Source organism: Mesoplodon mirus, assembly GCF_964341445.2.
Source record: "Mesoplodon mirus genome assembly, chromosome: 8".
In the NCBI taxonomy this organism is placed as follows: domain Eukaryota; kingdom Metazoa; phylum Chordata; class Mammalia; order Artiodactyla; family Ziphiidae; genus Mesoplodon; species Mesoplodon mirus.
This window is the reverse complement of record NC_138984.1, coordinates 48789451-48806618: the sequence shown is the minus strand read 5'-3', so window position 1 is coordinate 48806618 and position 17168 is coordinate 48789451. Positions and strand designations below refer to the sequence as shown.

Sequence of the window (17168 nt, the reverse complement as noted above, 5' to 3'; positions counted from 1 at the left end):
ATTGTTTGGGTCTAAGCCTAGAAGCCAAAGAAGTCAGTAGGTGGATGCCATGGTGCATGAAAATCACAAGGGACTGCAGATGCACAAACACCTGAGGGAAAGAGATTACAGGCAGGGGAAAACAACAGGATAGCTAAGGCCCTGAGAAGAAACATGATGAGACCCTTAGGAAATAAAACATTCAAAAGCAGGTCAGGAAAATGGAAGAAGGAAAAAAAAAAGAACATACATAGGCCCAGAAGGACATATACCCAGAAAAAAAGTAAGATTTGAAGGCTTTACCTCAGATTGTTACCAAGGCTCAGAGTCCTACTAATTAGTGAAGGGCTTCTACAACAATCTCCAAAAACTGGAAGGGGTAGCTATTTCTTTAAATGCTCAAATTTCAACATAAGATCACAATTCATATTAATGAAAATAGGGCACATTTTAAGAAACCAAATAAATTCCCAGAAAATGTCCATGATGAAGCACATGAATTAGACACACATGACAAAGATTTTAAAATAACTGTCTTAAGTATGTTCAAAAGCTACAGAAAAACACAAAGAACTAAATGAAATCAGGGGAAAAGTATGTGAATAAAATACATATAAATAAAAACAAAGAGATAGAAACTAAAAAGGAACCAGACAGAAATAACAGAAATTCTGGAGCTCAAAAATTCACTAGATGGGTTCAAGAGCAGACTCAATCAAGTGGAAGAAATAATCAGTGAACTTGAACACAAGTCATTTGAAATTATTGAGTCTGAGCTGCAAAAAGAAAAGACTGAAAAAAGAGTGAACAGCTTCTGTGGCACTTAATGGACACGATCAAGCAGTGATATATACATATGTAAGTGTGTATATATACATACATATATATATACATATATATATATACATATATATATATATATATATATGTATATGTATATGTATATATACACACACACCATGGTGAGTTCCAGAGAAGAGAGAAAGAAAGGGGCAGGGAGATTATTTGAGGAAATAACGGCTAAAACCTCCTCAAATTTGAAAAAGCATGAATATACAAATACAATAAGTTCAGTGAATTCTAAGTAGCATAAGCACACAGAGACTACCCAAGACATCTTATAGTCACAGTCATCAAAAGCCAAAGATAAAAAGAGAATCTTGAAAGTGACAAGACAGAAATGACTTGTACAAGAGATCTCCATAAAATTATCAGTAAAATTTTCAGAAGAAATCTTGCAAGATGGAAGGCAGTAGATTATATACTTAAAGGGCTAAAAGAAAGAAAACTATCAAGTGAGAACTCTATAACCAGCAAAAATACCCTTCAAAAATGAGAAAGAAATCAGAATATTCTAAGACAAAAAATAAAACAAAAAGCTGAGAAAGTTCATTACCATTAGACATGACTGCAAGAAACAGTAAAAAACAGTTCTTCAAATTGAAAGTAAAAGATGCTAGACAGTAACTCAAAACCATATGAAAATATAAAACTCTCTAGTAAAGGTAAACACAGGGACAAAAATAAAAACCAGTATTATAATAATTTTAGTTCATAATTCCACTTTTATTTTCTACAGGATTTAAAAAACAAATGCATAAAAATTAATTATAAATTTATGCTGATGGGCATGGAATATATAAAGCCATAATTTGGGACAGTAATAACTAAGGGATGGGGGTTGATCTATAAAGGAGTAGAGTATTTTTATGAAGTTGAGGTTAAATTGGTATCAATTTAAGATAGACTGTCATAACTTTAGGACATTATATGGAATCTGTGTGGTAACAAAGAAAATATCTATAGAATATACATGAAAGGAAATAAAAAGGTAATCAAAATGCATCTCTGCAAAACCTCAACTGACACAAAGGAAGGCAGTAGTGGAGGAAATGAGGGATTACACACCTCAATATAATAAAGGCCATATACGACAAACCTACAGCTAACATCATACTCAGTGGTGAAAAGCTGAAAACATTTCCTCTAAGATCAGGAGCAAGACAAGGATGTCCAGTCTTGCACTTTTATTCAACATAGTTTTGGAAGTCCTAGCTATGACAATCAGAGAAGAAAAAGAAATAAAAGGAATTCAAATTGGAAAAGAAGAAGTTAAACTGTCACTCTTTGCAGATGACATGATATTATATATAGAAAATCCTAAAGACACTACCAGAAAACTACTAGAGCTCGTCAGTGAATTTGGTAAAGTTGCAGGTTACAAAATTAATACACAGAAATATCTTGCATTTCTATATACTAACAATGAAAGATCAGAATAAGAAGGAAACAATTCCATTTACCATTGCAGCAAAAAGAATAAAATACCTAGGAATAAACCTACCTAAGGAGACAAAAGACCTGTACTCCAAAAACTATACAACACTGATGAAAGAAATCAAAGATGACACAAACAGAAGATATACCAGGTTCTTGGATTGGAAGAATCAATATTCTCAAAATGACTATACTACCTAAGGCAATCTACAGATTCAATGCAATCCCTATCAAATTACCAATGGCATTTTTCACAGAACTAGAACAAAAAAATCTGTATGGAGACACAAAAGACCCCAGATAACCAAAGCAACTTGAGAGAGTAAAAGGGAGCTGGAGGAATCAGGCTCCCTCACTTCAGACTATAATACAAAGCTACAGTAATCAAGACAATATGATACTGGCACAAAAACAGAAATACAGATGAATGGAACAGGATAGAAAGCCCAGAGATAAACCCACACACCTGTGGTCACCTAATCTATGACAAAGGAAAGAAGAATATACAATGGTGAAAAGACAGCCTCTTCAATAAGTTGTGCTGGGTAAACTGGACAGCTACATGTAAAAAATATATATATATATAATTAGAACACTCTTTTACACCATACACAAAAATAAACTGAAAATGGATTAAAGACTTAAATGTGAGACTGGACACTATAAAACTCTTAGAGGAAAACATAGGCAGAACACTCTCTGACATAAATTGCGGCAATATCTTTTTCAATCCATCTCCCAGAGTAATAGAAATAAAAACAAAAGTAGGGCTTCCCTGGTGGTGCAGTGGTTGAGAGCCCGCCTGCCAATGCAGGGGACACGGGTTCATGCCCCGGTCTGGGAATATCCCACATGCCGTGGAGTGGCTGGGCCCATGAGCCATGGCCGCTGAGCCTGCACGTCCGGAGCCTGTGCTCCACAACGGGAGAGGCCACAACAACGAGAGGCCCACGTATCGCAAAAAAAAAAAAAAAAAAAAGAGTAAACAAATGGGACCGAATTAAACTCAAAAGCTTATGCACAGCAAAGGAAATCATAAACAAAATGAAAAGGAAATGCACAGAATGGGAGAAAATATTTCCAAACGATGTGACAGACAAGTGATTAGTCTCCAAAATTTACAAACAGCTCATGTGGCTTACTATCATAGAAATAAACAACCCAATCAAAAAATGAGCAGACAACCTAAATAGACATTTCTCCAAAGAAGACATACAGATGGGCAAGAGGCCCATGAAAAGATATTCAACATTGCTAATTAGAGATGTGCAAATCAAAACTACAAGGAGATATCACCTCACACCAGTCAAAATAGCTATCATCAAAAAAATCCACAAACAATAAATGCTGGAGAGAGTGTGAAAAGAAGGGAACCCTCCTGCACTGTTGGTGGGAATGTAAATTGGTACAGCCACTGTGGAGAACAGTATGGAGGGTGCTTAAGAAACCAAAAATAAAGCTACCATATGATTCTGCAATCTCACTCCTGGGCATATATCTGGAGAAAAACATGGTCCGAAAGGATACATGTACCCCAATGTTCACTGCATCACTGTTTATAATAGCCAAGACATGGAAGCAACCTAAAAGTCCATCGACAGAGGAATGGATAAAGAAGATGTGGTACATATATACAATGGAATATTACTCAGCCATAAAAAGGAACAAAATAGTGCCATTTGCAGAGACATGGAAGGACCTAAGATGGTCATACAGAGTGAAGTAAGTCAGAAAGAGACAAACAAATATCATATAATATCACTTATATGTGGAATCTAGAAAAATGTACAGATGAACTTACTGGCAAAGCAGAAGTAGAGTCACATAGGTAGAGAACAAACTTATGGTTACCAAGAGGAGAAGGGTGGGGTGGGATGAATTGGGAGATTGGGATTGACACATATACACTACTATGTATAAAATAGATAACTATTGAGAACATACTGTTTAGCACAGGGAACTCTACTCAATGATCTGTAGTGACCTAAATGGGAAGGAAATCTAAAAAGAGTGGATATATGTATACGTATAACTGACTCACTTTGCTGTACAGCAGAAGCTAACACAACATTGAAAAGCAACTATACTCCAATAAAAAAGAAAAAAGATCTTACAATAACAACCTAACATTACATCTTAAATACTTACCTAGAAAAAGAAAAATAAGCTAAACTCAAAACTATTAGATGGAAGGAAATAATAAAGATTAAAGTAGAGATAAACAAAATAATAGAAAAATAAAATCAGTGAAACCAAGAGTTGGTTCTTCAAAACGTTGATAAAACTGACAAATTTTAGCTACGTTACCTAAGGAAAAAAAAGAGAAGACTCAAATAGCTAAAATCATAGGTGAAAGAAGAGACATTATAACTGATTTTACAGAAATAAAAAGAATTATGAGTACTATCATTTTACAGAAATAAAAAGAATTATAAGAGCACTATTAACAATTGTATGCCAACAAATTGGATAATCAAATGAAATAGACAAATTCTTAAAAACATGACCTACCAAGATTGATTCATGAAAAAATGTAAAAATCTGAAGAAACCTATAACTAGTAAAGAAATTGAATCAGTAATTAAGAAGCTCCTAACAAAGAAAAACTCAGGGCCAGAGGATTTCACTGGTGAATTGTAGCAAACATTTAAAGGAGAATTAAAACCAATCCTCCTCAAACTATTGATGTAAAGTAAACTTCCTCCAAACAAAACAAGAACAAACCTCTTCAAACTATTGATACAAAAATCTTCAACAAAATACTAGTAAACAGAATTCAATAGCAGATTAAAATGATTATACACTATGACTAAGGTTGATTTATCCCAGGAATACAAAGGAAGTTCAACATATGAGAATCAGTCAGTGTAACACAAGACATTAACAGGATGAAGGAAAAAGAAACACATTCTTATCTAAACTAATGCAGGAAAAACCATTTAACAAAATTCAACACCTTTTCATGATAATGACACTTAACAAACTAGAAATAAGAGAAAATTACCTTGAAATAATAAAAGCCATATATGGAAAAACTACAACTAAAATTATTGTACTCAGGGTGAAATCCTGAAGGATTTTCCTCTAAGCTCAGGAAAAAGACAAGGGTGCCCACTCTTATCATTTCTGTTGAGTATACTACCAGAAGTCCTAGCCATAGCAATTAAGCAAGAAATAAAAGGCATCTAAATTGGATGAGAAGTAAAGTGAGCTCTGTTCACAGATGGCATTATCTTATATGTAGAAAACCCTAAAGATTCCATACAAAAAAGAAAGAAAACTTTTAAAACAAATAAATGAATTCATCAAAGTTGCTGGATATAGAATAAACACAGAAGAAGACAATTGCATTTCTATACAGTAACAATGAACAATCCAAAAACGAAGTTAAGAAAAATTCAATCTGCATTAGTATCAAACAGAATAAAATATTTAGGAATAGACTTACCAAGCGGCAAAAGATTTGTACACTGAAAACTACAAAACATACCTAAAGGAAATTAAAAGAGGCACAGATTAATGGAAATAGGCCATTAATATTTCAATATTACCCAAAGGATTCTACAGATTAAATGAATCCTTATAAAAATACTTAATGACCTTTTTCTGCAGAAAAAGAAAAAAATCATTCTAGAATTTATATAGTATCTCAAAGGACCCCTAACAGCCAAAACAATCTTGAAAAGGAAGAACATACTTGGACTTCCTGATTTCAAAACTTACTACAGAGCTATGATAATCAAAACAGTGTGGTGCTGACATGAAGACAGATATGTAGACCAATGGAATAAAGAGCCCAGAAACAAATCCTTAATATATGGTCAAATAATTTTTGATAAGCATGCCAAGACCATCCAATGGAGAAAAAACAGCCTTTTCAACAAACAGTGTTGGGAAAACTAGATAACCACACATGAACAAAAATGAAGTTAGACCCTTACCTTATACTGTGTATAAAAACTAATTCAAAATGGATCAAAGACCTACATAAGGGCCTCCCTGGTGGCGCAGTGGTTGAGAGTCCGCCTGCCGATGCAGGGGATACGGGTTCGTGCCCCGGTCTGGGAGGATCCCATATGCCGCGGAGCGGCTGGGCCCGTGAGCCATGGCTGCTGGGCCTGCGCATCCGGAGCCTGTGCTCCGCAACGGGAGAGGCCACAACAGTGAGAGGCCCGCATACCGCAAAAAGAAAAAAAAAAAAAAAAAAGACCTACATAAAACTATAGAACTCTTATAAGAAAACATAGGGGGAAAGCCCCATGACACTGGATTTGACAATAGTTTCTTGGATATGATACTAAAATCACAAGCAGTAAAAGAAAAATTAGATAAGTTTGACTTAACCAAAATTAAAAACTTCTGTGCTTCAAAGGACAGAGTGAAAAGTCAGCACATAGAATGGGAGAAAATATTTGAAAGTCATATGTCTGATAAGGGATTACTATCCAGAATATATAAAGAACTCCTATAACTCAACAACAGCAAAAAACCAAACAACCTGATTAAAAATTGGTCAAGGGACTTGAATAGATACTTCTACAAAGAGGATGGACAAATGGGCAATAAGCACGTGAAAAGATCCTCAACATCACTAATCATTAGGGAAATGCAAGTCAAAACCATAATGAGATGCTATTGCACACCCATTAGGATAGCTATTATCAAAAATTTTTTCAGAAAATAACACATTGGCAAGAATGTGAAGAAACTGGAACGCTTGTCCAGTGCTGCTGGGAATTTAAAATGGTGCAGTCACTATGGAAAACAGTGTGAGAGTTTCTCTAAAAAGTTAAATATATAGAGTAACCATATGATCCAGCAATTCTACTTCTGGGTATATACCCCAAAGAATTGAAAACGGGGACTCAAGCAGATATTTTTACACTCATATTCATAGCATCATATTCACAATAGCCAAATCATGGAAGCAGCACAAGAGTCCATTGATGGATGAATGGAAAAACAAAATATGGTATATACATTCAGTAGAATATTATTCAGTTTTAGAAAGGAAGGACATCCTGACGCATGCTATATGTCACCCTGAAGACGTTATGCTAAGTGAATAAGTCAGTCTCAAAATGACAAATATTATATGATTCCACTTAGATACCTAAGTAGTCAAATCACAGAGGCAGAAGGTAGAAGATTGGTTCCAGGGGATGGAGAGAGAGGAATATGCGGTGTTAGTATTTAGGAGTACAGAGTTTCAACTGGGGAAAATGAAAAAGTTCTATAGACGAATGGTGGTGATGGTTGCACCATAATGTGAATGTACTCAAGAATAGAACTGTACACTGAAAAATGGTTAAGGTGGTAAATTTTATGTTATGTGTATTTAACCAAAATTTTAAAAGTTGGGAAAAAAGAGTCAATTTAGAAATAGTTTGCATTCAATTTGGAAACTCAGTGATACACTCTTCCAGGTTTACTTCCATATGAAGAATGACTGACAGATTGTTCTTTTACTTAACCAGTAATTTCTTGATTCATTAAATACACAAAAAATTAAATATTGTTTTTTCTTTTGTTTTAGTGAGACTGAAGATTGTATGGCAGACAAAAGTATAAAAATTATGGAAGGTTGGATTTTTGTATTTCTTGATTTAAAATAGAAAGTATTCAAAAGGACACTCTACTGCTTTGATCAGTGTTTTTAATTATCAAACCTGAAGTTGATACTTTTTTTTTTTCCTATGAGCTTATCTACTTTTAGAAATGATCCAGTACTACATCACCCAGGAGTTAAAATAAGTCAGCTAGTTTGCCTTATTAATGATTTTGGTCAAGAATATGGTATAATATGAATTTATATTTACCATGCTCCTGTGAGAAATATTCACAAAATCAGGGTATATCATATGATAGTTTCTAGCTGAACCAGAACCCATGATACTAGGATTTAACAATTTCTTTGAGAAGTTATCCTTCATTTGTGCTTAACCCTATCAAAATGTACCCCAAAAAAGGCTTTTAAAGCTAAATTTATTTGCTTACATTTAAATATGGACCTCACTTTGTTGTTGTTTTTTTAATCTTTAATTGTACTGACTGCTTAGAACATTTGTGTGAGGACTGTTTGACACTCTGTTGAAACCTCAGATGATTAATGTGGTTCTAACAATGGTAGCATGTCCAAGAGGTTGAGTGTCATGTTTACTATAAAGTGGCCTTGAAATTTGAACCACAGGTTTACCCTGGCTATTTCAAACATACAACTCACTTAGGTTGTTACTTAAGAAACATATTCTCTCAACTTGGAAGTCATTTTTATTAAGATGGGATTCATAGAATAACAGTAAGCATGCCAAAATTCTATAAATGTACCATAACCAGGGGTCAAAATAATCACTGTATGATTCCTATATTATGGAATCCTAGGCTGCTAGAGTTACACAGAAATCACTTACTATAATGCCCCTCATTGTTTACATGAGGAAACTCAAGCTCAAGGTGAGAAAATGTCCAAGATTACTTTGAGTCAGAGGCAGAACACAGTCTAGATCCCAAGGCTCCTGACCCTAAATTCAGTGTTTTGTTTTTTCCAACTTTGTTGCAATGATCCAGGTTAATTCTTATATCCTTCACTAATATTGCAGCTGTCCAATTCAATCATTTATTCATTCATTCATTCAAAGATTTTACTGAGCACCTCCTTTGTGTTCTAAAATCCCATGTGTGAACAAAACTGACAAAGTCCTTGATCTCAAAGAATTTACATTGTAACTTGAGGCAGGGCATCAAAGATAATTCCAGGTATAAGTATTTCCCATCTCATCTGGGACAAAAGCCAAAGAACTTACAGTGGCTTGCAAAACCTTACATCATCTGGACATCACTCCAAATCCCTATTACCTCTCTAACCTCCTCCTCTGTTTCTCTTTCTGGCTCACCCTGCTCAGGCCTCACTGACCTTCTTGCCGTTCCTCAAATATTCCAGGAATTCAGGGTCTTTGCACTTGCTGATCCTCATGTAGTGCTCTTTCCTCTGTATCTACATTGCTCATTCCTCACCTTCAGAACTTTGCTCCAATATCACCTTCTCAGTGACATCTTCTTTGACCACTTTTTTGAAATTGTAACTTCATTCTCAAGGTGGCACTACATATTCCACTTCTTTGCTATTTTTCTCCCTAGCATTTATTACTATATGCCAGACTGTATGTTTTAATTAATTGTTTTTTCACTACCTCCCTCTAGAATGTAAGCTCCATGAAGATCACAGCTATATTCCCAAGAGCCTAAAACAGGCATATAGTAGGAGGAGGCAGTTGGTAAAATAGGAGAGACTATGGGAATCTAAGGAGGGTGCACAAGAATTCTGTTTTGGTTATGTTAAGGTATTAGATATTAGATATTTAAGTTGAGGTGTCACATAAGCAATAGGGTATTTCAGTCTGGAGTTCAGTGACAAGCTTAGGGTTGACCACATACATTCCTAATTTTAGTTTATAGTTTTATATAGAATATGGGAGAAAATCTCAAATAAATCTGATTATGTTAGATCCTGAATTAGCAGGAATTTTTCTGTGACTCTTCATTAAAACAAATTCCTAGTATATCCTGGAAAGTTGATAGCCATCTAACCTGGAAACATAAAAACTGGTGTTTGGAATAATAGTCCTGGTAATAAACCCAAATGTCCTCAGTCATTTAAAAGCAAAAGTCAGTTCAGCTATATGCGATATAGAGTCAGACACTTTAGAAATATTATCAACAAACAATGAAAGTTTACCAATTTTCTCAGATAAGTCAGATAATCAGATCTTATCATATTTGAGTTAATTGAGGTTTTACTATTTTTTTCCAGAACCTACATTGACCCAAAGGGTAATTCAGAGTGTAATCACAGGTGTTGACTCTTGATGATCGCATGTCTATAAAATGCATACTTTTTACGTATGAGATCTCATTGTGTCCTCTTGAGATACAGGCAGGAAGATAGTCTTATTCACATTCTACATAGGAGGAAACTGGGAGAGAAGTTAGATTAAATTTGCCAATATTCACACAGCTCTAAGTAGTGAAGCCAAGACTCAAACTCGGGTTTTCTGACTCCCTAACACATTAGCTGGGGTCTTTCTGAGACTTATCTCACAGTACCATTTCTACCTCCTTGGGTTGAATTCTTCTACTGGTGTCTTGACCTCCCCTGAAATTTAGGTAACTTTTAGTTCTGTGCAACTCCACAAGGTTTCTTCTTGGCATTGCCTCAAATTTTTCCTGATTTTCACTCAGAGTATTTCATAAGACTAGCACCTTCTTCTTTGTTCCAATTATCTGCTTTTAATTAGCTATGTAGAATCAAAGAGTGTTAAAGCTAGAAAGGCCCTTAGGAATCACCCACAGGGTAACTTCTCATTTTACATGTAAAATAAATAGGCCCGTAGGGGTTGAGTGGCCATGCATAGATGTATACCTACTAAGTTACAGAATCTGCCTTTCCTACTACATCACACTTCATCTTTCATAATTTCTAAAAGAAGGGCTACGATATGCCACAGAATTCTAACGATCTCACCTATTTCAGTTTTGTTCACATTGTCTGTACACTAAAAATAATAATTTCTTCTATCAGCCTAAATTCTATGACTTTTTGGTGAAAAACAATAAAAATCAGATTTGTGTCAACACTATTTATGCCTCAGAAAAAATACTATTTTTCCCCCCTCTACAGCAAGTTCTCAGGAACGAAGGCCAGAAAATTCAAACAATTTTAAGGTAAATATTTTTCAGTATCCTCTAATTAGAATACATGGAGTCCAGGTGAACATAGCCCAATTTTCAAGGTAAAACCAGGGACTATGTGGTGCTATTTGAGAGGCATCAGGAAGCATTCCCCCATTTGCAATTTCTTCACGCTCAGATCTCTCCTCCTGGCTGAGACTTCTTGGTGGTACCCAAGAAATCCATTAATTCTCGCCTTAGGGTTAAGTTATCATTCCTTGCTTAAGTGCATAGGATAAGCCACTGTTCCTCCCTAGCACCTAATCGCAATTCCATCCCTTAACTCTGTTACTGCAGTCTCTGGAGGAAGAGGGAGTGAGTCACTTGGCCCTGCCTAGGGCAGGTAGACCGAAGTGAGGGACTTGGTGGAGGCAGGGAGGAAATACAAGCAAAAATGGAAGAGAGCAGTTTATAAGAAATAATTGCTGATTCCATCTATTTCTCTGTATTTCTAAGGACTGTCTAAAGGCAGTTTTCCAAAAGGCCCAGCTGTTCTCCAGTGTAAACTCAGAAAGTGTCCTCTTTGCTAATCCTTTTTAGAAAGCTTCCAATGAGTGCTCAAGCTACAAATCCTCTTCTGTTTTGTTTGTTTCCTGGCTCAATTTAATCCCATTTTTAAGCAAATCTCCCCAACCCCATGACATTACAGTCCATCAATTATCCAGTCACTTCTCATTATCAGAGTAATTTTCAGAACCATATCTTACAACTCATACTTAAGATAACTTTTGCCACATATCTAAAGATGCTGGGTTAGTTCCTCACTCAACCTAATCTTCATTTTTGAACATAAACATCTATTTGATAACCTCAGGCTGCACTTAGGCCATATTTTCCAAGTAAAATCATATGGCACTAAAGGGGAGACAATGAATCTCTAGTCTGATGACAGGCCATTCCTTGTGCCAAAGTGAATTGCAGGCTAACCTGGACCCTTTGGGTTCTTGCCCTTTTCCTTGCTTACTGCTTTTTCCATGGTAAAACTATAACTAAAGTTGTTATTCAGTCCAGTTCTGAGTAAGGTGGAGTAAGCACATTCCACCTGTATCTCTCACTGATTAAAACCAAAAATATTGGACAACTACTGAGGGTTCTGAAAAGTAAATAATAGCAGGAGTTTGAGGAGGGAAATCAAAACTCAAAAAATAATACCATTATGAGTTTCCTGGGTTTTTTCCTCTCACATCTCCTAGCAATGACCCAGGGCAGTTCAAATCCTGTAATTATATAGAGGGAATGGATAAAATAAGCAAGCTCCAAGAGAATCCACTGCTCGCTCTCTTACCATAATTAGGAAGAAGTTCCTATGAAATGGAAAATAGGGAAGCCCACTTTTTCACCCTCTTCTGCCCCTGCCACAAGGTAAGTTTCAGCCATAAAGCTACTCAACAATGGCAGCAAAGGCTGTGAGGCACTTAAGACTGAAAGAAAATCCTTCTGACCAGAGGAATTAGGAAAAAGGCTCCAGTAACCTGAAGAACATTAGGGGGAAATGTGCTACTTTTTTCTCTGCTTTCTCTTGTTAATTTACCCCAGACATGGATACAGTCATGGGATGTGTGAGACAGCACACAGGAAGGCTAGAAGCACACAACATTCTAGGCATAGAACCAGAAAAGGGGACTGCTGAGAGTCAGAGACACTAAAAGAAATCAAAGAGAGGAGGGATATCAAAAAAGGAATCTCTCCAAATCTGCTTATAAATTGTCTCCTGAGATGTGCATGCCAGGAACTGACCTGAAGTTCTATAGACAAAAGGCTATGAGAACTTGAACTACAGTCTTAATAGTGGTATAGACTAAAAAATACCACCGAGACTTTGAAAACTGAACTTACATTGGAACCACAGCCATAGAAGGCAGAGTAGGATGTGTGGTCTGAAACTTAATGGGTTAATTACATACTTCAAAAAAATCAACCTTCTACAAAGGATTTTAACAGTTCTTAGAATCACACAAAGTGTTTAAAATGCTCAGGATATAATCCAATATTATTTAACATACAAAGAACTAAGACAATGTCTACCACTTTCAAGGGAAAGGACAAGAGATGCCAACTCCAACATAGCCAAGATTTTGAAATTTTCGGACAAAAACCTTAAGTGATTTTAACAAACTTCCACAAAGTAATAGCAAATACTCCTGAATCTAATGCAACGCTAGATGTTCTTAGCAGAACTTAAGTATATTACTCATCTCATAAGTAGGGAGCATCTGCTCCCTACTTATAGATTAGGGATTATCAACTCTAATTCTCACAAATTAGAGCCATGATTTTTTTTTAAATATCAATATCTGCCCCACCCTCAAGGATTTCAATTCCAGTGGTGGTATGGGACCCAGGTATTCATATTTTAAAAAAATTTTCCAGAGATAACTCTACTGTGAAGCCAATGCTGAGAATAAATTCTTTAGGTAGTCTCTGCTCCATTTTATTCTTTAGGCACCCTGTTCAAAATATTTCAATACATAAACTACCTCAAGTCCTTTTGGAGGGATTGTAATAAAACTCATTAATATCTGGTAGTCTTTACATAATCTATATACAGTACATTTTATGCTACATGTATTTAGCCTTACTTCATTGACTATTTTACTTTTTAAATTGCTAGCATTATAGAATAGTTACAGTGAAGCCCAGGTACCTGTCCCAGGCTATTTTATGCCTTTCTGGGAAAATTGCTCCCTTTGCATTCAAATATATGATAAAGACCTATAGAGTAAAATCAGTACCTGAGTTATGTTCCCTGCCGTAGCTCCACACACCTACTTTACTTCTCTAGATTCCAAAATCGATAAAATTTCCATAAAAGGAAATTGGGCTTATATAGTAAACATCCATTTTCCTTCTCTTATCTCTATTATCAGAAAAGAATTTATAACTTACTTCTCACTCCAATTCATCCAAAAGGGGAGGGGGGAGAGACAGAGCTGACATATTTTGTCACTTTTAACATGCCTGAACCTTTAATCATCATTTGGTAGCCAAGGCCCATATCTATGATAAGGGTCAATCCTAGCCATCATAATTGGCAAAACGTATGAGTCTAAGTCTCAGAGAATAATTATTTGTGACTGCAGAACACAGAAATTATATAAAATGCTGTAATGATTGTGCTACATCTCTTGAGGATTTCTAGGTATCTCTAGTGTGTAGTATCCAACAAAAGATCGAGTCAATACTTTGTTTTGTCTTGGCAGTTTATCACCATATTTAAAAGAAACAAGAATATTCTTCATAGTGTGAATTCCTCAAAAGAAGTCATTTCAGGTACAAAATATACTATCCTTTTAACATTACTCCTAGAATGGGTAGTTTCTCCCTTGCAGTATTGACATGTATTATCAATATGAGATTGCTATATATAAAAATATAAATAGTAAGATATTATTTCCATTTGAAGTTTTCTATGCAATTCTTAAACCAAAGGAGTAATAGATAACAGAACTAACGTTGAATAGGTATCAGCTATCTTCATTTTACTAAACAGAAAGTGAGAGTAGGTTACTCAGGGTCACCCCAAGCTAGTAAGCTGCAGAGCTGGGATTCAAATACAGATCTGCCCGACTTCAAAGCCTAAGCTCATTCAACATGACCACAGTTCACATAATCAAATGTTCACAGGAGCTAGGTAGGTAAAAAACAAGAGCAGTATTTTGAGCAGGGGTCTGTGGTCCACTGGAGAAGGCATGCCCCATTTAAAGAAGGGAGCTCTTACTCAGGTCCAGTCATTGGCATGTTGAATTGTTGCCATGCCTTCTAATTCAGGTCCTAGCATTTTTCAAAAGAAACTTGAAATGGAAGTTCTATGTGAAAATTCCTGACTTTCAGGTTTTATCAAGTAATGCAAAACACTTTATGGACCAAACCAAACTTGTTCATATCTCCTACACCGTATTATGTTCCCTCTGCAAGTCTTAGAGCCCTAATTTACAAATGAGAAAGTGGAGGTAAATAACTGGCTGAGGTTATACAGCCAACAAATGGAGAGCTTTTAGGGCTCAAAAACATATCTTCTGACTCTGACCCAACATTCTTTCTTCCCTCTACATTGTGCTTCCATATAGTTGCCATTGCATCAAAGAATTATGTCCTTAATGACAAAGATAGCTTAAAGTTTTACTGTGAAAAGAGCTATTAACTGATAAACACAAGCGTTCACTATTCTCTCTGGGGATGATGCTATTAACCTAGGACACCAGCAACCCACCAGTCATCTAATAGTGAATGTGGATTTGGGCAATGTCTTCATTGTGTTTCTAGGAACTGCTTTATACTGGAAACCACCCAGAATACTTTTTAACAATGGACCCTCTCTAGCTGGCTAAGTTAGCATCTTAGAGTAATGATGCCCAGGAATCTGCATTTTTAACAAGGCCACCAAGTTTTCAGAACATTAACTCTTACCTCTCCAATGAGAATTTCAGAAGGCTTGTATCATGCCTCAGTCATGTTAGTAAAATTTTTATCTTGCCTTTTCAGAATATACATCTTTCTCTTTCATTCATGCTTTTGTCTTATCTGCTGCAGATTTTGGCTTTTTCCTTTTTATAGCACAGTAAAAACCTAAACATACATTTTTATTCTTTATTCTGTTGGCTTTCTTAGTTTTAAATCTGCTGTTGGCTATCTTAGCTTTAACAATAGAAGATTACCTTGCTAGAAAAGACAAATCTAGGTAACTGCAAGAGGTATAGTCATGAACTTTGGCATGTATTGGAATTAAGAAAAAATGGGCTTTTACTATCATGTGTGTTTTCATGTCCTATCACATCCTATCATAAAGTTTCAGAAAAGTACATATTTGTCTTTATATGTAAAATATTCATTTTGTTAAATTATAATATGATATTCTTAGAGTCCATGCCCTGAAGAAGTGGTATAGAAAAATGAATCCAAATGGAAATTTTTATTATCTATACAGCCTCCTGTCACATGACAAAAAATAAAAAATAGTTGAAGTTAGTCAACTAAAAATTTACCCAAAGTGGTGAGAAATTATAGCAGTTTTAATGCACTTCTGTTTTCAAGTGAGCACTCTGAAATAGATACCCTCACTATATAGCGTTGAAAGTTACTTTCCCATGTGAGTTTAGCTCTTCAGACTTTTTCAGAGGTTTTTCTGCTAGAAAAAGAAAGGTATTCTTTGTACACCTGATTAACGAAGTATCAGAGGGCAGCATATAATAATGCCATGAGAGTCAGAAAGCTGTTCCCTGTCCAAGCTTGGCCACTCCTCATGTGACCTTAGGCAAGGTTTCTGACCTCGCCAAGATTCATATACAAAAAGGGAGATATTTTTCCTGTTTCCTTCACAGGAGTGTTAGAAGAATCAAATCAAAAGAATCTTTCTTTTTTAATCCCATAAATTATTCTATAAATATCAGTTTTTGAATTCTAAATCATCAATTGTATAGTATGGCTGCCTCAAATAGAATATCTAATAAATATCTGTACTACTTTTTTTGCTTTGTCCACAGAAACTCCCAAGCCTAGTATTCCTAAACGAGGATCTAAAATGCTGGCAAATGTATCTTCAGTTGTGTCAAAGGTGTTTTCTCGAACTAACACCAATATTTCCAAATCTTCTTCACCACCTCACCAGGACAAGCACTGAAGTTTCTATACCTGATATAACTATGCTTATATTCCTTAGAAAATAAAATGTTTTTTAAAACATAACATAGTGTCCTGTAAGATGATTCTTATAATGCTGAGCAAAATATTAAAAGCAAGAGAAGTATATTAGAGACCTGGGTGAGAGAAAGTTTTGATAATGCTTTTGATAAGCATTTTGGTATAAGACGATGCTGAGTGCTAGTATTATTCAATACATACTCGCCATGAAGATAAAGAGACCAAAAGTGTACCTAGTAAACCAGTTAGCCCTCATTACCCATCAGAAAATGAACTTGAATTTTTCCTGTTAAATTTTTAGAAGGTATGTTCACCAAAATAGTTAGCAAACTGAGATGAAACTCAAGCTTAATTCTATGACACAGCTATGAAACTGATTGGTTCACTATAAAAGATGTATTTGGATGTTCAAATAAAGGTATCTATACCACCTGCAGATAAAATTTCATCAGTTTATAAAACACCTCCCAAAAAGATCCAACTATGGATAAAGCACCATCAAGAAGTAAAGAATTATTGTGCATAAAATATTATATATATATATAAAA

General features: G+C 35.4%; 1 protein-coding gene across 1 annotated transcript in view; it reads left to right on the top strand.

Moving 5' to 3' along the window:
* FSIP2 (fibrous sheath interacting protein 2) overlaps positions 1–16600 on the top strand; it is a gene marked incomplete at both ends in the record, with an annotated part of 114188 nt that extends 97588 nt beyond the window's left edge. Inside the window, 4 exons of the mRNA XM_082630421.1 lie at positions 7793–7839; positions 10934–10977; positions 14184–14253; positions 16464–16600. Of these exons, the coding sequence (XP_082486547.1) occupies positions 7793–7839; positions 10934–10977; positions 14184–14253; positions 16464–16600 (298 nt within the window). The remainder of the gene's footprint in view (positions 1–7792; positions 7840–10933; positions 10978–14183; positions 14254–16463) is intronic.
* Between the last annotated feature and the right edge of the window lie 568 nt (positions 16601–17168).